The following is a 21,601-nucleotide window of genomic DNA, read 5'->3' on the forward strand; positions in this document are numbered from 1 at the left end:
CCACTCGCTGACCTCTCAGAGTCAACATCTGCAAGATCCACTCTTTGGGTCCAGGGAATATGTGGATGGAAAGTACAGCGGTCTCATGCGGGGAACTTTCTGGCCTGGCCTTGGACCCTCCCAGGTTCATCCTGAAGCCGTTCCCAGGGCCATAACACCACCACATGTGGCCCTCCAGCTGCCCAGAGAGGCCCCGGGGCTGCAGCCCAGCAGCTGCGGCACGTGTGCCGGCGGCAGGGAGACCCCTCTGCCCAGGGGAAGGGGATGCTGGGGGCGCTCAGGATGGAAGGGGGTAGGATCGGATGCTTGCCAGAGCACAGCGGCATCCCAGAGACACCCACGGGGGCGGCCACGGGATCCTGGGGGCGGCGGCCTGGGCCGTTCCCCGGCTCCGACGGCTCAGATTCCTTTCCCGGAGCATCTGCGGAGTTCTCAGGAACGAGTGTCCTCGAGGTGAGGCTGTCCAGGTGGCCGAGGGTTTGCGAGGGGAGGTTAAAGAGCCTTCGGTCCGGCTGCCGAAACAGTGCTCGAGGGCACACGGGCACTCGGGGTTTGATCAGAGAAGCGCGAGGTGGCCAGCTGGAAACGAGTCAGCGTCCCTGAACTCTTCCCGTCCCGGCCTCAGCCCGGCTCCATGCGGACGGTGGGGACGGTCCCGGGGCTCGGGCCCACGAGGAGAGGGCCCCGGGACCCCGTGGCCGGCAAAGAGCCAAGGATGGGCCGGAGCTGGTTGGAGTGTGCAGCTGGGTGGGCTGGGGGGGAGCTGGAGGGACAGTGCCAAGAGCTTTCTGGGAGATGACGGGGGGTGGTACTGGCTCCCCAGAGAGTTGGATCGGGGGACGCTACTGGGAGTTTCCCTGGAGCTATGTGGACACAGCAGTGGCACCCCAAAGTGAGGCCGAAGCTCTGGGACAGGAGCCAGGCTGGCGAGTGAGGCAGGGGTCCAGGGAAGCCAGTGGCGGGTAAGGGGAGGCGGCCAGCATACTACCGGCTCGGTTCCAGCCCAGCGAACCCTGGCATGCTCTGGAGAGTGTTGGGGGACAAAGAACCATCGCCCACAGAGGACACTCCCTCCCCCCGCCGCCAAAATGAGGGTGGGCACCTCCCTCTTACCGTGTGCGACTCTAATTCAGCGATCTTCTCTGGGGCCTCTGAGCCCAAGTAATAGATTCGGATCACGTGGTCAGTGCTACCTGTCGCGATGAACATGCCGCCTGCGGGAACGATATTGTCCGTGAAACCCCTGCCCCATCAGGATAGAGGGTGTTTGTTTCACCACATGGCCCACAGGGCTCTGCGCCTGGCTCGGGACCACCCCGGGCCCGGGTTAGGGGCGCTGGGGCCTCCTGTCCAGAGTCTTCCCGACAGCTGGAAGGGGACCCTCGGGTTGGGAGGAGGGAGGACCTGAGCGGCCCAGGGGCTTGGAGGCGCAGGACTCGGGGGCAGGACCGGGGAGAGTGCCAGGGAGCAGGACCGGGGCAGTGCCGGGGCGGGCTGGGGTCACGCCCGGGGCCGGAGGGGCAGCACCAGGGGCAGCAGAGACAGCTTCGGGAGCAAAAAGGGGGCCAGCAAGCAGGCAGGACCAAGGGCAGAGCAGGGGGTGGGACCAGAAACAGCACTGTGTCGAAAGGGCCCACGCCCATGTAGTCAGTCTCGGCTCTGGTTTATCCAGTTTCCTCGGGGCTGGTCGATCCGGTCTGCGTCTCAGCCGGGCCCCTGACTTTCCTCCACCCAACTCCTTGCTGCCTGTTGGATTTTCCGGCAGCCAACGGGCCAGGAAAGGAGCACAGCTTCAAACCCAAACCCATCCCTTGGGCGACCGTTGGAAACCCCGGAAGAGTCCGGTGGAGAAGGAAGTTTGGTGCCCCTTTACTGAGGATTGTTCGTCGACTGGGGCTTCCCCATGGTTCCAGCCGCGGGGGCCCGCTGTTGGAGCGAGCGAGGCACGGGGACAGCGCCAGGCTCTAGGCATCGGATCGCCCGGCACTGTGCCAGCCCCCGGCACCAGAACCGACTCCTCTCACCGGCGAGGGGACGGGCTGGGCTAGGGGCTGAGACCTCGCTGGGCACACCTTCACTGACCGCCCCCAACCCCGCTAACTCTCAACACACTCAGGGCACTTGACATGCGACCTCGTGCCCACGAGCCTAGACAGACAGGACTTGGGCTCAGGGAGCCGGGGATACAGCCACTGCCGCCACGTACCGGAACTGAAGGATGAGCAGGAGATCTGAACGCCGGGCCTGGATCTCTCAGCAAACTTCACGGGCCGGTCTCTGTGGGGGGGGGGGGCGTCTCCCATCAGAGGGTCCCGGGGCGCGGGGGATGGCTCGGGGATGGGCCTTCAGGGCAGGGGTCTGTCTGGCCCCGCAGCCCAGTGAGGCGGGGGTGGACGACTGCCCGCTTCCCGCCTTCCACGTGCTCCGGAAAGGCAGAGACGGGCTTGGCTTGTGGACCCCTCCACCCCCCAAAGCGGCTGTGGGGGACGGGGGAAGACCGGGAGGGACGCAGAAAGACCAGGGGGACACGGGAAGACCAGGGGGATGCGAGGCGCTGCCCAAACTCACTTGAACTTCATGGTGCTGGCGTGCCACTGCCAGAAGCAGATGGTTCCGTCGGCACCGGTGGACGTGAGGTACCGCGTTGTGCCTTTCCTCGCTGGGCAAAACTGGGGATGAGAGTGATCGAGGTGAGAGGCGGCGAGACCGGGATCCCCGTCACGTCACCTCGGCACCCCGGGGACGGCAGTGCTCCCAAGAAGCCAGAGCCGGCCCCGGGGTCTTCTCAGCTCTCAATCTACTAAGCCTCCGAGTACCCCAACGTTCAACTTAAACACACAACCGCTCCAACTCCACTTCTGAATGGACCCCTGTGGGCAGGGGAGCCATCTGAGAGATGTGTTTGCCTAATGACAACGGCTGTGGTATTTGTTAAGCGCTTACTATGTACCAAGCACTGTACTAAGCACCGGGGTAGACACAAGGTAATCAGATCCCCCTTGGGGCTCACGGTCTAAGTACGATGGAGCACAGATATTGAAGCTCCATTTTGTAAATGAGGGAACTGAGGCCCAGAGGAGCGAAGGGGCTTGCCCAAGGTCACACGGCAGACAAGTGGCAGGGCTGGGATTAGAACCCAAGTTCCCCTGACTCCTGGGCCTGGGCTCTTTCCACACTGCTTCCCCGGCGTGATGAGCTACAAAATTAGGGAACAGGAACAGGATTGAAAACGGGAAGTTGAATTCAAAAGAACTATTTCTGGTCTAGAAGACACAACTGCTTGGCAACGGATGACTTACTGGTGACAGGGAAGTGGCCAGATGAAGGTGCTCTACGGAAACCAAGCCATCCACGAAGATTTAAAGGACTTTTCTTTTCGTATTACGGCTTGCTGCCCAAATACATCAGCTGCAGAGCATCATCCAAGGTCCCAGAATACTTTCAGACAGTTTTTTCCCCCTTTTCTTAGTTAATGGTATCTGCTAAGCGCTTACTACGTGGCAGGCACTGTATTAAACGCTGGGGTCGATACAAGTGAATATGGCTGAACACAGCCCACATCCCACATTCCCATTTTACAGAGAAGGGAACTGATGCACAAAGTTAAGTGACTTGCCCAAGGTCAGAGTAGACAAGGGGTGGAGCCGGGATTAGAACCCAGACCCTTCTGACTTCCAGGCCAGTTCTCTATTCACCGAGCAACTCCGCTAGGAATTCAAGCCAAGTCCTCTGCCCCCCAGACCCGTGCTCTTCCCACTAAACTCTCCCTCCTTAGACTGTGAGTCCCACGTGGGGCAGGGACTCTCTCTGATCTGCTTGTTTTTGATCGACTCCAGCATTTAACACAAGTTCTTGGCACTAATTAGGGGCTTAATAAATACTGCAATTATTGTTATTGTTTTTATTTCACTCACACCTTTCCTCTCGCCTGGGGTACTCTTTCCTCTCAAATCCTCAAAAAACTCCAGGGGTTGCCCATCAACCTTTGCATGAAGCAAAAACTTCTCACTCTTGGCTTCCAAGCTGTCCATCTCCTTTCCCCCCTCCTACCTCACCTCCCTTCTCTCCTTCTCCATCCCAGCCCGCACGCTCCACTCCGCTGGTGCCTCTCACCTCCTTTTGGTGCCTCCTCCACGCCGGTCCCGTCGTCGACCCCTGGCCCACGTCCCACCTCTGGCCCGGACTCGCCTCCCTCCTCACCTCCGCCAAACTAACTCTCTTCCCCTCTTCAAAGCCCTACTGAGAGGTCACCACCTCCAGGAAGCCTTCCCACAATGAGCCCTCCCTTTCCCTCTGTTCCTCCTCCCCTCCCCATTCCTCCGACCCTCTCTCTGCTCTTCCCCCTTCCCCACCCCACAGCACTTGTGTATATTTGTACATAATTATTACTCTATTTTATTAACGATGTGCATATATCTATGATTCTATTCATCTATTTTGATGGTACTGATGCCCGTGTACTTGTTTTGCTTTACTGTCTGTCTCCTCCTTCTAGACCGTGAGCCCACTGTTGGGTAGGGGCTGTCTATGTCTGTTGCCGAATTGTACTGTCCAAGCGCTTAGTACGGTGTTCTGTACATAGCAAGCGCTCAATAAATGCGATCAAATGAATGAATGAAAATCCTCCAGGGCTGCCACATTCTGACACCTAATTGGGACCGAGTCCCCGCTCTCCCACCCAAGCCCTGGTCCGATGCCTCCCCGACCCCCAACTCGGGGAGAGAGGGGTGTGGCTCGGACCCCCCGGGGTACCGACGCCCAGCGGTGGTCCCCACCTGGATGGAGGTGATGGAAGCGGCGTGGCCCTGCAGCACCGCCACCGGCGCACAGGTCCGGAGGCACCACACCCTGACCACCTTGTCGCAGCTGCCCGCGGCGAGAAGCGTGTTCTCGTAGCTGACCGCCAGGTCCGAGATCTCGGCCGAGTGGCCCCGCAGCGTGGACAGCAGACGCCCGTCGTCCGTGGCCCATATCTTGACCAGGCAGTCGTCGGAACCCTGCGGATCATTCATTCGTTCAAGAGTATTTACTGAGCGCTTACTATGTGCAGAGCCCTGTTTTGGAATATACAATTCGGCAACAGATAGAGACAATCCCTGCCCATTGACGGGCTTACAGTCTAATCGGGGGAGAGAGACAGACAAAAACAACAATAATAATAATGTTGGTATTTGGTAAGCGCTTACTCGGTGCAGAGCACTGTTCTAAGCGCTGGGGGAGATATAGGGTAATCAGGTCGTGCCACGTGAGGCTCACGGTTAATCCCCATTTTCCAGATGAGGTAACTGAGGCCCAGAGAAGTGAAGTGACTCGCCCACAGTCACACAGCTGACAAGTGGCAGAGCCGGGAGTCGAACCCATGACCTCTGACTTCGAAGCCCGGGCTCTTTCCACTGAGCCACGCTGAAGGGGATGTACATCTCATTAAAACAATAGCAATAAATAGAATCAAGGGGATGTACATCTCATTAACAAAATAAATAGGGTAATAAAAAATATATACAAATGAGCAGATGAGCACAGTGCTGAGGGGAAGGGAAGGGGGAGGAGCAGAGGGAAAGGGGGGGAAGGGGGGGCTTAGCTGAGAGGAGGGAAGGGGGGCAGAGAGGCAGCAGGGGGAGCAGAGGGAAAAGGGGAAGCTCAGTCTGGGAAGGCCTCTTGGAGGAGGTGAGCTCAGGATGCACCCGGGGCCCACTGGGTATCAAGCTGCCCCCGGGCCCTCCCGGGATGAGGGGGCCCGCTCCCCCCACCGGCGGCGAGGGCTCTCAGGTCAGCCGGGGGCCGCGGCTACCCACCTCGAGGCCCCACCCCGACCCGCTCACCGGGGGTCTCCCTATTCACCCCCAACTCCCGGATGCCAGGGCCCGGCGGCTGGGGCGGGGCAGAAGAGCAGAAGCAGTGGCTTTCGTTGGGCACCTGCTAGGTGCCGGGTGCCATTCGGGGCACGCGGGAGTATCAAACAAGCAGATAACACATTCCCTGCCCTCAAGGAGCTTCCACTCACCGGGGGGAAACAGACACAAACATATTTCCCAACAGCAGGACTGCCAGGCCCGAAGGGTGGGCGGGCACGTGGTGTCAGAGATGCCCACGGGGCACTCACTAACCGCCACCACCGCTCTCTCGGTGCCGACACGCTCAGACAAGGCCCTGGCCATAATGAGCCCCGCACACTAACGGAGCTGGCCCGGAGGGAGAGGACTCCTCGAATGGGGCAGCCGGCCAAGCGGGGCTCGATCGGACGGATACCCGGCGGCCTCGCCCGGACCGTGTCACAAGTTGGCGGCACCGACGTTGGAAGGCACCCAAATGCCAACATCCTCTCCCTAGCAGGGCGGCACGTGGGGAGAAGGTTACCCGCACTCCACCCAGACGTCCCGGGGCGAGGTGGCCCGGTGGACGGAAATCTCATCATTTGAGAGTTGTGAAGAACAAAGCAGACAAACACGGTGGGCCCTCGCGGTCCCGCGCCCCAGTGGTGACCGGTGGCCTCCTCCTGCCTGGCAATGGGGTGCACTGGCCAAATCTGCAGACGGTGGGGGGGCCCTAGTGGAGGACACCCTCTTGAGCAAGATCTGTGCAAACAGGAGCTCCTTGGCTGGAAGGAACGCTGCCTTGAACCACGTCGTTCGGGGGAAGGAGTTTTGGGGCGGGCTGGAGTCCTATAAAAAAACTCAGCTTCTTGGGGGATGGCTTTGAGATGGCGATAGCAGCCAGGAAAACGGGAAGTTGGCCGCCACGGTTCACCCAGCCCCAGCGGGCCCCGGGTTCGGCTCGGAACCCAGTGCTCAAGGACCACAGCCGGGAGCCGGGGGCCACTGGCCGCTTCTCCGACGGCAGCTCGCAGCCGTCGCGGGACAGCGCGCTCGATGACCGACGTTGGAGCGAGTCCACTGGCATGGCGGCAGGCTTGGTGGGGGAAAACGCTTAAAACTTTGTGGGAAAAAAATGATCAAAGAGCCCAAACCTAACACCGCGCCAAACCGAGACTTCCCACCTGAGATGTTCAAGCTGTCGAAACCCTGGATGAGGTTATCTCTTATACAAGACCACGCTGCCAATATTAAGAGAGACCAAGACCTAGGCCACCGAGGAAGCTGGCCAGGAAGACCCCCTCTCCGCCCGAGAGCCCCCCGCCGACACTCCAGTGGGGGTGGGGGTGGCAGTGGGCACCCCGGGCCAGACGAGGCCGGGGCCTGAGGGTGGGCGGCTCCCCCTCCCCAGATCCCCCGCCCAGGGCCCGGGTCCCTCACTCACGGTAAAGACGCGCCTCCCGCTCCGGTCGAACGCCACGCAGTAGACGGACGATAGGTGACCCAGGATCCGCTTGTGCATCTTCATGTGCTGGTAGGCGGACGTGGGGAACACGTGGGTGAAACGGCCGCATCCCGTCAGCTGTCGGGCCGAGGTGATGTTCACTGGAAAAGCGAGCGGACGGGGGAGCACAGCTAGCTACTTCTCCAAGCAGTGGTGGGGAGGAGAGAGAGAGGGAAAGAGCGCGCCCACCACCCAGCACCTGCAGAAACCCCTCCCCTCCGGCTTTAAGGCGCTCCATCAACTCTCTTCCTCCTGCCTGTCTACTCTCTTGCCCCGCTATACTCCAGCTTACACTCTTCGTCCCTCTCAAGACAAGTGGATGGGAAGGGGGAGGGAATTATCTTTCCTCTAATGCCAACCTACTCGCCGTATCTCCATCTCGTCTGTCTCACCACCGAACCCTTGCCCATGTCCTCTCTCTGGCCTGGATCTCCCTCCTTCGCCCCCACATCACATCTGACCATCCGCCACTCTTCACACCTTCAAAGCCCTCCTCAAATCCCATCTCCTCCGAGACGCCTTCTCGACTAAGCCCTTGCTTCCCCTAGTCCCCCTCTCTTCTGCATCACCTCTGTGCTAGGATCTGTACCCCTTAAGCAGTTGATATTCGCCACCCCCACAGCAATTACGTACAGAGCCTTAAACTCTGCCATTCCTCATCCGTATTTATTTCAGTGTCTGTCTCCCCCTCTAGACCGTAAACACCGGGTGGGCAGGGATTGTATCCACCGACTCTAATAATAATAATAATAATTTTGGTATTTGTTAAGCGTTTACTATGTGCCAGGCACCGTACTAAGCGCTGGGGTGGATACAATCAAATCGGACTGGACACAGTCGCTGTCCCACGTGAGGCTCACCGTCTCAATCCCCGTCTTACAGATGAGATAACTGAAGCCCAGAGAAGCGAAGTGATTTGCCCAAGGTCACACAGCAGACAAGAGGCGGATCCGGGATTAGAACCCATGACATTCTGACTCCCAGGCCCATGCTCTATCTATGATGCCATGCTGACTCTATTCTACCGCACATTCCCAAGCACATAATTCAGTGCTTTGCCTGCAATAGGTGCTCAGTAAATATCACTGATTGATTGAGGCACACTGGTTCCTTCCTGTGAGGCCCCGAGAACCAATTTTTTTTTTTAAATGGTATTTTTTAAGCGCTTACTATGTGCCAGGTACTGTTCTGAGCACTGGGCTAGATACGAGGTAATCAGGTTGGACGCAGCCCAGGTCCCACATGGGGCTCCCGGTCCTCATCCCTATTTTGCAGATGAAGTAACTGAGGCATGGAGAAGTGAAGTGATTTGCCCAAGGTCACACAGCAGACAAGTGGAGGATCCAGGATTAGAACCCAGTCCCTCTGACTCCCGGGCCTGTGCTGAAGCCACTGGGCCACGCTGCTCCTGCAGCCACGATACCCCATTGCTGGATGAAAGGGTCAGTGCCCAGCCGGAGACGTGGCCGCCACCTGACCCCTGGCCCCAGACACGGCACTGTGACTGGGGCAGTGACGGGTGCTAAAGTCTTCAGCCGCTAGCGCATCGCCAACTCCTCGGGGGCAGTGGGGAGAGGCACAAGCCCACCTCTCCGCCCGCTGCTGTCTGCAGACCTCCGGTCACTCTCTCCGCCCCCGACCGTCAACAGCCAATGTCCCAGGGGAACACGTCGGGCCCACCGAGCCGGTCCATCGGGTCCGGGCGTGCCGCCGCCAGACCATCCGGTCATCCGTCCGTCCCCGGAGAACCTCCTCCGAGGGGCCGCACCTTCACCTCCCGCGGCTGCGGGCTCGGGCCCCACCCTAATGCAGGCCCCAATCACGCCCAGATGCCCAGCGCTGCCCACCTTCACCTTTCCGGGACCCCTGGTCGACTCCACACCTCGGAGGGGGCCACCTCACCCCACAGTGCCCCAGCCTGAACGGCTGCCAGGGAGCGGGGAAGGGAAGGGCGGGGGAAAGCCACCCACCATGGCCACAGCTACGAGGTCTGAGGGAAGGAGATGCCCGCCGTGCCACCCCTGAGAGGGCCGACGTCCCTCCCCATTGCGCCTGCCACCGCCCACCCTCAAAGCAATGGCAGCAGCCCCCACGACATCCGTCCCCAGCCGGGGAAGTGATGAGGCACAGTTGAAGAATGCCCACGCGCCCACGCTCGTTTCCTGGGGCTTCCCTCCCTCCCTTCCTTGCCCCTCGGGGTTTTCTCCACCCCCTGAAGCATTGGCCGACTTCAAAGGCAGCGTGGCACGCAGAGATGGTGGCGGGGCTCCCAGCACGACGCGCTTGCTGTGCCCAAGGAGCCCTTTAATTACAGAGTCTCCCAGCTGGGGCTGATGAAAGCAGGTTGAGCAGAGGGCCAGAGAGATGGGGCCGGAGACCTGGGGGCAGAGAGCCGGGGAACCAAGGGCCAAAGAGCCAGAGAGCCGGGGGCCAGACACCTAGAGAGTCGGGGGGTCAGGGACCTAGAAAGCCGGAGGCCAGGGAGTCCAGAGAGTCAGGGCCAGAGCCAGAGGCCAGCGAGCCAGAAAGCAGGGATCAGAGACCCGGGCACCTGGGGGTCCGAGACCTGGAGAGCAAGGGCCAGAAAGCCGGAGGCCAGAGAGCCGGAGAGCTGGGGGCCACAGACCTAGAGAGCCGGGGGCCGGAGAGCTGGCGAGTTGGGCTCAGAAAGCGAGAGAACCGGCGGCCAGGGAGCTGGAGAGCCAGGGGCCAGCGAGTCGGAGAGCGGGGGGGCCAGAGACCTAGAGAGCAGGGGCTGGAAAGCCGGAGAAGTGGGGTCAGAGCCGGGGTCAGGGAGCCGGGGCTAAGGGTGCCGGGAATACGGGCAAGTCCCCAACTGTGCGGGGGCTGGATGGCAGAGACCATCATCGGCTCCGGGCCGTGCCGGCCGGGGACCCAGCATCAGAGGGGGTCAGTACGCCACCTCCCCGTGACAGTGGGGACCGTGGATCTCCGGAACCGGAACGAGTCCCGCCGGGACGCTGGCGACAGGAATCGGTCCGGGGAATGGGGGGGCCTGGACCCTCCCCCTTAACGGTCACCTTCTGCACAGTGGCGAGAGGTGAGACCGGCTGGCAGTCCCCCAAGGACCTGGGGGCCCGTCAGACACAGTTCGCTGCTCCCCGCAAGCCCCCCGAGAGCCCCCGGATGGTATACCAAGATTGGCCCCGGGCAGGTCACCCGCAGAACAACAGGACGTAGACCTAAGGCATCAGGACGGGTGATGGGGAACACCTCTCCCATCACCACCCGCTTCTATCACGCAACCAAGAGTGTTGCCCGAGCACCTCCTGAAATAAGTGCTTGGCAGAGGATGATACCATCGAGGTAGAAAGCACGATCCCGGCCCTCGAGGAGCTTACGACCTAGGAAGAGAGGCAGGCGCTGACATCAATTAGAGACGGGAGGAGGCTAAAGGGGACAAAGACGCGGAAGTAAGTGCTACGGAGGGAGGGGAATCAGGGCCCAGGTAGCGTGGCAGTTAAAGCTAGATGGTGGGGAAATAAGAAATCAATCCATCCATCGGGGAAGGAAGGCCTCCTGGGGGAGATGTGGCTTCAGGAGGGCCTTGAAGTCGAGGAGAGCGGTGCTCTGCCCGATGTGAAAGGGGAGCGAGTTCCAGGCAGAAGAGAGGGCGTGAGCAAGAGGCAGGTGGCAAGAGAGATGGGACGAGGTCCACTGAACAGGTCGGCTTCGGGGGGGCGAGGTGTGGAAGTAGAGCCAAGAGAACCGGCGGAGCCTCTCCGCCCCGACGCGGACCCCTCGGGGACGTCAACTTCCCACCCGGACGTCCCTGACGACTCTCCGGTGCCCGCTTTCTCCCGCTCTTCAACTCCGTCCACCTCCTGCCCCTCTCCGCCTCGCCCCCTCAGACGCACGCTGGATTTCATCATCTCTAGTCTCTAGACGATCTGTGACCTACAGGCTTTCCCATCGCTGCAGACAGCACCACCATCCTCCCCGGCTGCCAAGCCCGGAAGCTCGGCGTCATCCTCGACTCATCTCCCCCTCTCTCGCTCAACCCGAATATTCAGTCCGTCACCAAATCCTGCCGGTTCTACCTTCACGACGTCGCTAAAATCTGCCCTTTCCTCTCCATCCAAACCGCTACCGTGCTGATCCAAGCGCTCATCCGACCCCGCCTTGACTACATCATTCGGCCTCCTTGCCGGCCTCCTTGCCTCCAGTCTCGACGCAACACGACCCTGCCGAGCGACTGCGGCCACAGACGATCGGGTCACACGTAGAAAAGCGACAGGTGAAGAAACCCTTCCAGACCGTGGGCCCGTTGCTGGGTAGGGATGGTCTTTCTGTTGCCGAATTGTGCTTTCCAAGCACTTGTGCACACAATAAGCGTTCAATAAATACGACTGAATGAATGAAATCTACATCTGGGGGCGGGGGAGTGTGTCTGTGAATATGTGTATGTGTGTCGGGGACCCACTGGGGATGGCAGAAGGCCCTTTCCAGGTTTGAACTGCCTCGTGGAAACAGCCAGAGGGCATTTGGTGGCATCTCTGCTGACGTCTGGAGGGGGAAGAAGGGCAGCTCCTGCCCGCAGAGATGAGAGAGAGGTAGATAGCCAGCCGATTTCCTCCCCCATTCCCGAACTGGGCATCAGAGATCCCCCGGGCTGCCACAACCAGCCGGGACCACCATGGCGAAGGGTGGCCCAGGGCGGCTAGGGGGAAGAAACTGGGTTAACGCACCGGGAGAGGCAGGCTGTGCCGGACCGGCCTCCCCTGCCGCCCCCGGTGCCCTCCTGCCTCGCGCCGGTGTGCCCACCTCAGAGGAGGAGCGGCGGCCCGGGGCCTCCGAGGGAGCGAGCCCAAACCCGGCCCACACCCGGGGGCACCCCCCGCCCTCCCTGGTCCGCATCCATCGTAGCAATCGATCAATCGCGTTTACCGAGCAGTTACCGGGTGCGGAGCACGGGACTGAGTGCTGTGTGCGGCTCCGAAGCTGCTCGCCCTCCCCTTGTCTGCTACTTTCAGTGGTCGCTCCCAGGTGCCCGCTGTAGCTTCCCCGACCCCAGCGGGCACCCGGCCCGTTGCTTGGTACACAGCAAGTATCCGATAAAAGACCGACAGAAGCCTTCATTAATGATGATAATAATGTCGGTATTTGTTAGGTGCTTATTATGTGCACAGCACTGTTCTAAGCGCTGGGGTAGATACAGGGTAATCAGGTTGTCCCACGTGAGGCTCACAGTTAATCCCCATTTGACAGATGAGGTAACTGAAGCCCAGAGAAGTGAAGTGACTTGCCCACAGTCACACGGCTCACAAGTGGCAGATCCGGGATTCGAACCCACGTCCTCTGACTCCCAAGCCCATGCTCTTTCCACTGAGCCACGCTGCTTCCCTTCCCCTCCTCTTCGCCGCCCCAGTGTTCCTGAAATCGGACGCTCTTCACCATAAAACTTGGGGAAATGTCAAAACTGAGGCTAGTTAGGCAAAAACCTGCCCACTGAACTTACAAGGGCACACGTGAGACAAAGTTGCCGGAAAAAGGGTTCACAGTGAGAAAACCTGATCAAATAAAAGCCCGAGGCCACTACTTTTGTCCGAGGACCTCGGCGGCACGAGCCACTCCCTCCGGGCACCTCCCGGAGCTGGACAGGGCCGAGGGGGGGTAGCTGGAAAGTTAGCAGTCGACACGGGGCCTGCCGCCAGCGATGCCAACCCTTGCTGGGGGAACCAGACTCTGCCCAACTGGGCGGTGGCCCCCTGACCACCAGTCCCGCCCGACTGAGCTCTCGTCTCTCCTCAGGCACCCGGCCTCAACCCCGCCCCCACGGGGTTCTCGCCCCGTGAGCCCCGGGGACCTGCGCCCGACTCTCCCCGGGGTCATCCGTGCCCGGCGCCCGGCACAGTCGAGCGCTGGGCACACGGAGGGGCGGCGGGGAAGGTGACCGCGGCCGGGCACCACTCACCCACATTTGGAGGCTTCACGTAGTTGGCGGGCAGCTCCGGAGGTCTTCCCCGGTGCAGGGCGGCGAAGGCCGAGCCGTTCCACAGCGTGTGGCGACAATCTAGGCCGGAGAACGAGGCTGGCTGGGCCAGAGCCGGGACGGAGGCCCACCGGAGCCTCTCGACGCCCGGCCGGGCCCGTGCCTGGGGATTTGGCCGCCCGCGGTGTCCTCCACGTTCGCGCGCCGGGATGCTGGTCTCAGCCGGGAAGCCCAAGGTCCAGGCCGAGGCCGGCGTCGACCGTTCGGCGGGTCCGCGATGGGGCCGTGCCCACCCGCTCTCGCCCCCTCATTCCGGGGCCTTCCGAGCCAGGCTCCCCGTTGACCCACTCCGACAGCGGAGATGGGGAACCCCAGGTGCCCCCCAAGAGGCCCGGCGCCCGCTCCGGACCCCGCAGCCCCCGGCCGGCCGCGCACCTCACCTTTTGCCGCCCGCAGCAGAGACTGGCGGCCCCCGCCCAGCAGCGTCTGGATCCCGGGCACGCTCTGCGGGATCTCTCTCTCCAGCAGCGGGCCGACCCGCTCGCAGATCTTCAGGAGGTAGTTCGGGGGGATGTGGGCGTTGGCCGCCACCTAGACGGGACCACAGGGGCCGGGGGAGCAATGTCGCGCTGACGGGACGGAGCCCGCCCGGTCCCCCACGGCCCCTCAGGAAGGGGAGGCCTTTCCAGCGAGGGCAGGGCCGCTTTCCGCCCACGTCCGTGGGCCGGCGTGTACGTGCGCCCGCGGACCGGACCAAGGGTCCGGCATCGCCGTCTTTGGCCACGCGGGCACCTGGGCTCCCCCAAACTCCCCCTCCCTCGCCGCCTCTGCAGAGAAGCAGCGTGCCTCGGTGGAAAGAGCCTGGGCTTGGGAGTCAGGGGTCGTGGGTTATAATCCCGACTCGGCCACTTGTCAGCTGTGTGACTTTGGGCAAGTCACTTCACTTCTCTGTGCCTCAGTGACCTCATCTGTCAAATGGGGATGAAGACTGTGAGCCCCACGTGGGACAATCTGATGACCTTGTATCCCCCGGGCGCTTAGCACAGTGCTTGGCGCATAGTAAGCGCTTAACAAGTGCTATCATTAAAGGCCTTGCCCCCCCCCCCCCCCCGTGACCCCCTCTCTCACCCCACTGTCCCTGATGAACCAGGGAGCAGCGACGAGCCCAGGTTTCCCTCTGGCCCCCGCGGCCACAGCCCAAGCTCTCTTCTGCCACGGGAGCCACCCGGTTCCAGCAGCCTGTTTTTTCTTTCTCTTGTTCTCTTTTCTCAGTTTTTCTCTTTTTTCTTTATTTCTTTCCTGCTTTCTTTCTTTCTCTCTCTCTTTAATAATAAGAATAATTATGGCATTTGTTAAGCGCTTACTATGTGCCGAGCACTGTTGTAAGCGGGGGGGGGGGGTAGATATAAGGTAAGTAGGTTGACCCTTGTGGGGTTCACAGTCTTCATCCCCATTTTACAGATGAGGTAACTGAGGCCCAGAGAAGTTAAGCAACTTGTCCAAGGCCACACAGCAGACAAGTGGCAAAGCCGGGATTCGAACCCACGACCTCTGACTCCAAAGCCCGCGCCCTTTCCACTGCACCATTCTGCACCCGATCTTCAGACCAGGTTAATCCCGGCTCCACCACGCATCAGCTGTGTGACCTTGGGCAAGTCACTTCACTTCTCAGTGCCTTAATTACCTCATCTGTAAAATGGAGGTTAAGACTGTGAGCCCCACGAGTGACATGGACCGTGTCCAACCTTGTACCTACCCCGGCGCTTAGTACAGTGGCTGGCACGTAGTAAGCGCTTAACAAATGCCATTAAAAAAATAAATAAATGGAAACACAGGCACCAAGATTTTTAGATCAGAGGCCCGTCGGCCTCTGATTCGGGGGGGTGGGAAGCAGGGGAAAAGGAAATGCCGAAGCTAAATGCCCCACGAGCAGCCCAGCGGATGGGACTGTGCCGTCCCCGCGGCCGTCCCCGAGGAACCGTGACCACCACCCAACCCTGCTTCCTGCCCCGCGGGGGCCGCTCCTCCCCGTTCGAGTCCCCCGCTCCCGAGAGATGCCGCCGGGGAGTCGGGGAAGCCACGTCGGGGGCGCGCGTCTGCCCAGGAGGAGGGAGGCGCAGCAAAAGGGGACGACTGACCCACGTAGTAAGCGCTCAATAAATACTATCGAATGAATGAATGCAGCCGGGCGGCGTGGGGGGCTACGGTGCGTGCAGCACCGGGAATGGGGCCCCCGGGGGCCTATGGGCGTGGGGGACCGGCCGGGCCCACCGAACTGATTTTCTGGGAGTTTCGGCAACGATAATAATAATGACCGTCGTGGTACTTATTAAGCGCTCACGAGGTGCCGGACACTGTACTAAGCGTGAGGCGGATACAAACAAATCGGGTCCGATGCCGTCCCTGGCCCACATAGGTCTCACGGTCCTCAACCCCATTTTCCACAGGAGGGAACCGAGGCCCGGGCCAGTTGAGTGACTCGTCCCAGGTCGCACGGCCGACGAGTGGCAGAGCCAGAATTAGAAGCCGGGTCCTTCTGCCTCCTAGGCCCAGGCGCTCTCCAACGAGCCACGCCGCTTTCGCACCTGGGACCCCGGCGTCCCACCCGGGTTCCTCTGGGCTCGGCCTGGCCCTGCACCGGGCCCTGCACCTCCTCATCACTAGGTCGTCAGCACTGATTTGGCTCAGGACTATGTGCTAAGTACTAGGGCGGTTGAGGGGGAGCCAGACACCCACCCTGCCCTTCCTGGGAGTCTACAGCGGGGAGGACACCGAGGCCCAGAGAGGCTGGGGACGGAGCTGGGTCCCAACGTGCTCGGCCTCTTGCTCTGTCCACTCGGCCACACGGCCCCCCGGCTAGGGATGTTGGTATTTAAGCGCTTACTACGCTGTTCTAAGCGCTGGGGTAATAATAATAATGTTGGTATTCGTTAAGCGCTTACTATGTGCGGAGCACTGTTCTAAGCGCTGGGGGAGACACGAGGGAATCAGGTTGTCCCACGTGGGGCTCACAGTCTTCATCCCCATTTTGCAGATGAAGTAACTGAGGCACAGAGAAGTGAAGTGACTTGCCCACAGTCACACAGCTGACAGGTGGCGGAGCCGGGATTCGAACCCATGACCCCGGACTCCAACGCAAGGTGATGGGGTCGTCCCACGTGGGGCTCCCAGTCTTCGTCCCCAATTTACAGATGAGGTCACTGAGGCCCAGAGAAGTGTACTGACTTGCCCAAGGTCGCACAGCTGGCAAGCGGGGGGAGTCGGGATTAGAACCCGTGACCCCTGACTCCCAAGACCTCCTTCCACTAAGCCGCGCCGCTTCTCTGGATGTCCCACCTAATGGGGTCCAGCTCCCCGCTTCCCATCGCCTGGCAAAAACCGATTCCCTTCAGACGCTGAGTTCTTTTTCATCCGAGATTTTAAAGTGAGCTCTAACCCGCTGCCCTACACCACGGGGCAGCAGTCCCAACCCAAAGCTTCTGGGACAAAGTCGTCAGCAGGAGCAGCCCGGAATATAAATGATGATGTAATAATGTTGGTATCTGTCAAGCGCTTACTATGTGCAGAGCACTGTTCTAAGCGCTGGGCTAGATATAGGGTCATCAGGTGGTCCCCCGTGAGGCTCCCGGTCTTCATCCCCATTTTACAGACGAGGTCACTGAGGCCCAGAGAAGCGAAGTGACTTGCCCACAGTCACCCAGCTGACGAGGGGCAGATCCGGGATTCGAACCCATGACCTCTGACTCCGCAGCCCGGGCTCTTACTTCTCTGTGCCTCAGTTCCCTCATCTGTAAAACGGGGATGAAGACGGTGAGCCTCATGGGGGACGATGCGATTACCCTGGATCTAAACCCAGCGCTTAGAACAGTGCTCTGCCCATAGTAAGCGCTTAACAAACGCCAACACTCTCGGCTCCCGAGGCCGAACCCCCGGGGAGAAAGGGAGGATTCGCCGGGTTGCGTGGAGGGAGACGGCTGAGCCGAGCGTCCGCGGGGATGGCGGACCGTGTGCCCCAATTCGAGGTGCCCTGCTGGCGAAAGGCAGGGAAGGTGGCAACCCGCCTTGTGCCCAATTGTCCATTCCAAGCGCTCAGTCCAGCGCTCTGCACATAGTAACGCTCAATAAATACTATTGAATGAATGAATGAGCCCGCCGACTGGGGGATGGAGCCCCCGGGAGGGGTTCCCGACACCCCAGAGCCTGGGGCCCGGTTGAATTGAGAAGCAGCCTGGCCAAGTGGCTGGAGCCCGGGGCCTGGGAGTCGGAAGGTCGTGGGTTCTAGTCCCAACACCACCACTGGTCTGCTGGGTGACCCTGGGCAAGTCACTTCACTTCTCTGGGCCTCCGTTCCCTCGTCTGTAAAATGGGGATGAGGACTGCGAGCCCCACGTGGGACCGCCTGATCACCTCGTATCCCCCCAGCGCTTAGAACAATGCTCTGCACATAGTAAGTGCTTAACAAATGCCATCATTATTCTTCTCTGGGCCTCAGTGACCTCATCTGTCAAATGGGGATGAAGCCTGGGAGCCCCACGTGGGATAACCTGATGACCCTGTATCCCCCCAGCGCTTAGAATAGGGCTTGGCATATAGTAAGCGCTTAACAAATACCATCACTGTGGCTCAGTGGAAAGAGCCCGGGCTTGGGAGTCAGAGGTCATGGGTTTGAATCCCGGCTCAGCCACTTGTCAGCTGGGTGACTTTGGGCAAGTCACCTCACTTCTCGGTGCCTCAGTTCCCTCATCTGTAAAATGGGGATTAAGACTGTGAGCCCCACGTGGGACAACCTGATTCCCCTGTATCTCCCCCAGCGCTTAGAACGGTGCTCGGCACATAGTGAGCGCTTAACAAATACCGACATTATTATTATTATTGACTCTGCCACTTGTCAGCTGTGTGACTGTGGGCAAGTCACTTCGCTTCTCTGGGCCTCAGTGACCTCATCTGTAAAATGGGGATTAACTGTGAGCCTCACGTGGGATGACCCGATGACCGTGTATCTGCCCCAGTGCTTAGAACGGTGCTCTGCACATAGTAAGCGCATAACAAATATCACTATTGTTATTGCAGGCGAATGAATGAATATTATGATTATGATTATTATGGTTATGGTTAGTAATTGTGGTCCCCGCCCCCAGCGGTCGGGGCTGGGGGGGGATGGGGGTGGTCCGGGGGGGCGGGGGGGGCGGGGTTCCGGGACGGGGAGGCCGCAATCAATGAGGAAGCGCCTCTCTCCCGCCGGGCCCGAACTGCGGGTTGTACCGGGAGCTGCCATTGGGCGCCGTCGGCCCCGGGGCCGTGACCTCACATGACCCCGCTCCCCCGCCTCCCCCTCCCCGGTCCTGCCCGGGGAGGGGGTCCGGGGCGGGGGGGGGGGGGGTCCATGGGGTCACTCACCAGGTCGTGGAAGCTGCGCCGGTGCTCCTTGCCCTCCCAGTCCAGGCGGCGAGGGATCAGCTGGGGCCGGCCGGGGGGGCGGGGGGGGGGAGGAGGGATGGAAGGGGAGGAAGAGGATGGATGGGGGAAGGATAGAGGAAAGGGAGAAAGAGAAGGGATGGAGGAAGGGGAGGAGGAGGAGGGATGGAAGGGGAGGAGGAGGGATGGGATGGAAGGGGAGGAGGAGGGATGGATGGGGAGGAGGAAGAGGAGGAGGGATGGAAGGGGAGGAGGGAAAGGAGGAGGGATGGACAGGGAGGAGGAAGAGGAGAAGGGATGGATGGGGAGAAGGGATGGAAGGGGAAGAGGGGGAGGAGAAGGGATAGGAGGGGAGGAGGAGGGATGGAAGGGGAGGAGGAGGGATGGAAGGGGAGGAGGAAGGGAGGGGGCACACAGCAGACAGGGTCAACGGGGAGGGGCCGAGCGCACGCCCCCGCGGCCCGGCCCCCGCAGACCCCCAGCCCGAGGCCCGGCCCGGCGCGGCCCATCCCGGTCGGTACCTGGTGCTCCTCCAGCTCCTCCACCAGCACCTGCGGGGAGGGGAGACACAGGCCCGGCGTCGGGGGACGGAGGAGACCCCCCCAGCACACCCACACGCACACACCCACACAGCTCCAGGGTCGGGGAGGGAGACCGCTCCCCATGCACACACATGCACACACCCATGATCGGGGTGTCTGTGGGGGTGGGGGGAGACACCCCCATACACACACACACATATACACAGACAGACCCAGGGTCGGGGGCAGACCCCCTCCCCCTAAAAACTGACCCAGAATTGGGGTCGGACCCAGGGTTCGGAGGGGGCCGACACCCAGAGACCCAGGATCGGGGGAGGGCCGGGGCCAGACGCATACACAGACCCAGGGTCGGGAGGAGACCCCCCTCCCCACGCCCCCCACCAACAGACCCAGGGTTTGGAGGGGGTCGACACACACAGACCCAGGGTCTGGGGAAGATCCTTCTCCCCCCGCTGCCGAACACACATACAGACCCAGGGTTTGAGAGGGGTTGACCCCCAGAGACCCAGGGTCGGGGGGGAGACCCACACACACAGCCCCACGATTTGTGGGGGGTCGACACACACAAACCCAAGGTAGGGGGGAGACCCCCCTGCTACAAACGGACCCAGGGTCAGGGGAGACCCTCCCTGCTACAAACAGAGCTAGGGTCAGGGGGAGACCCCCTGCTACAAACAGACCCAGGGGCAGGGGGAGACCATGCAATAAAGAGACCCAGGGTCGGGGGGAGACCCCTGCTACAAACAGATCCAGGGATGGGGGGAGACCCCCGCTACAAACAGAGCTAGGGTCAGGGGGAGACCGAGCTATAAACAGACCCAAGGTTAGGGGGAGACCCCTGCTATAAACAGACCAAGGTCAGGGGGAGACCCCTGCTGCAAACAGACCCAGGTCAGGGGGAGACCCCTGCTACAAACAGGCCCAGGGTTAGGGGGAGACCCCCGCTACAAACAGAGCCAGGGTCAGGGGGAGACCAACTCTATAAAGAGACCAGGGTCAGAGGGAGACCACGCTATAAACAGGCCCAGGGTCAGGGGGACACCCCCGCTACAAACAGATGCAGGGTCAGGGGGAGACCCCCGCTACAAACAGATCCAGGGTCAGGGGGAGACCCCCGCCACAAACAGACTCAGGGTCAGGGGGAGACCCCCGCCACAAACAGACTCAGGGTCAGGGGGAGACCATGCAATAAAGAGACCCAGGGTCAGGGGGAGACCCCCACTACAAACAGACCCAGGGGTAGGGGAAGACCATGCTATAAACAGGCCCAGGGTTAGGGGGAGACCCCTGCAACAGAGTCAGGGTCAGGGAGAGACCATGCAATAAAGAGACCCAGGGTCAGGGGGAGACCCCCAGCTACAAACAGACTCAGGATCAGGGGGAGACCCCTGCTACAGAGTCAGAGGGAGACCATGCTATAAAGAGACCGAGGCTCAGGGGGAGACCCCGGCTACAAACAGACTCGGGGTCGGAGGGGGGCCCTGCTCCAAACAGACCCGGGGTCAGGGGGGGACCCCTGCTACAAACAGAGTCAGGGTCCAGGGGAGACCACTCTATAAACAGGGTCAGGGGGAGACCATGCAATAGAGATCCAGGGTCGGGGGGAGACCCCCGCTACAATCAGGGTCAGGGGAAGACCATGCAATAAAGGGACCCAGGGTCGGGGGAGACCCCTGCTACAAACAGACCCAGGGGCAGGGGGAGGCCATGCAATAAAGAGACCCAGGGTCAGGGGGAGACCCCTGCCTGTACAGACAGAATCAGGGTCGGGGGGGGACCCCCCGCTACAAACAGGGCGGGGGGGGCCCTGCTACAACCAGAGTCAGGGTCGGGGGGAGACCACTCTATAAACAGGGTCAAGGGGAGACCATGCTATAAAGAGATCCAGGGTCAGGGGGAGACCCCCGCTACAAACAGACTCAGGGTCGGGGGGGACCCCCTGCTACAAACAGACCCGGGGTCAGGGGGAGACCACTCTATAAACGGTCAGGGGGAGGCCCTGCAATAAAGAGACCCAGGGTCAGGGGGAGACCCCTGCCACAGAGTCAGGGTCGGGGGGGGACCCCCGCTACAAACAGGGTGTGGGGGGGGGACCCCGCTACAAACAGAGTCAGGGTCGGGGGGAGACCACTCTATAAACAGGGTCAGGGGGAGACCATGCAATAAAGAGACCCAGGGTCAGAGGGGTCGACCCCCAGAGCCCCGGGGTCGGGGGGAGGTCCGGGGGGTGGGGTCCCGGTGCCACCCCCCTCCCTCCCCAGGGCCGGACAGCCCCGCACCCGCCCGGCCCGGCGCTCACCTGGGCCGATTTGTTGCAGGGTCCGGACTGCAGGAAGCGGGCGATCAGGTAGTACAGCTCTGGGGGGCAAAGGGG

General features: G+C 61.1%; 1 protein-coding gene across 1 annotated transcript in view; it reads right to left on the bottom strand.

Annotated features, from left to right (window-relative positions):
• BRWD3 (bromodomain and WD repeat domain containing 3) overlaps positions 1 to 21,601 on the bottom strand; it is a 53,386-nt gene that overhangs the window by 31,577 nt on the left and 208 nt on the right. The window contains 10 exon segments of the mRNA XM_039912438.1: positions 1,114 to 1,214; positions 2,207 to 2,277; positions 2,569 to 2,669; positions 4,776 to 4,997; positions 7,258 to 7,418; positions 13,253 to 13,351; positions 13,711 to 13,861; positions 18,668 to 18,727; positions 19,207 to 19,236; positions 21,527 to 21,585. Coding sequence (XP_039768372.1) covers positions 1,114 to 1,214; positions 2,207 to 2,277; positions 2,569 to 2,669; positions 4,776 to 4,997; positions 7,258 to 7,418; positions 13,253 to 13,351; positions 13,711 to 13,861; positions 18,668 to 18,727; positions 19,207 to 19,236; positions 21,527 to 21,585 — 1,055 coding nt within the window.

Source organism: Ornithorhynchus anatinus, chromosome 6 (assembly GCF_004115215.2).
Source record: "Ornithorhynchus anatinus isolate Pmale09 chromosome 6, mOrnAna1.pri.v4, whole genome shotgun sequence".
Lineage (NCBI taxonomy): Eukaryota > Metazoa > Chordata > Mammalia > Monotremata > Ornithorhynchidae > Ornithorhynchus > Ornithorhynchus anatinus.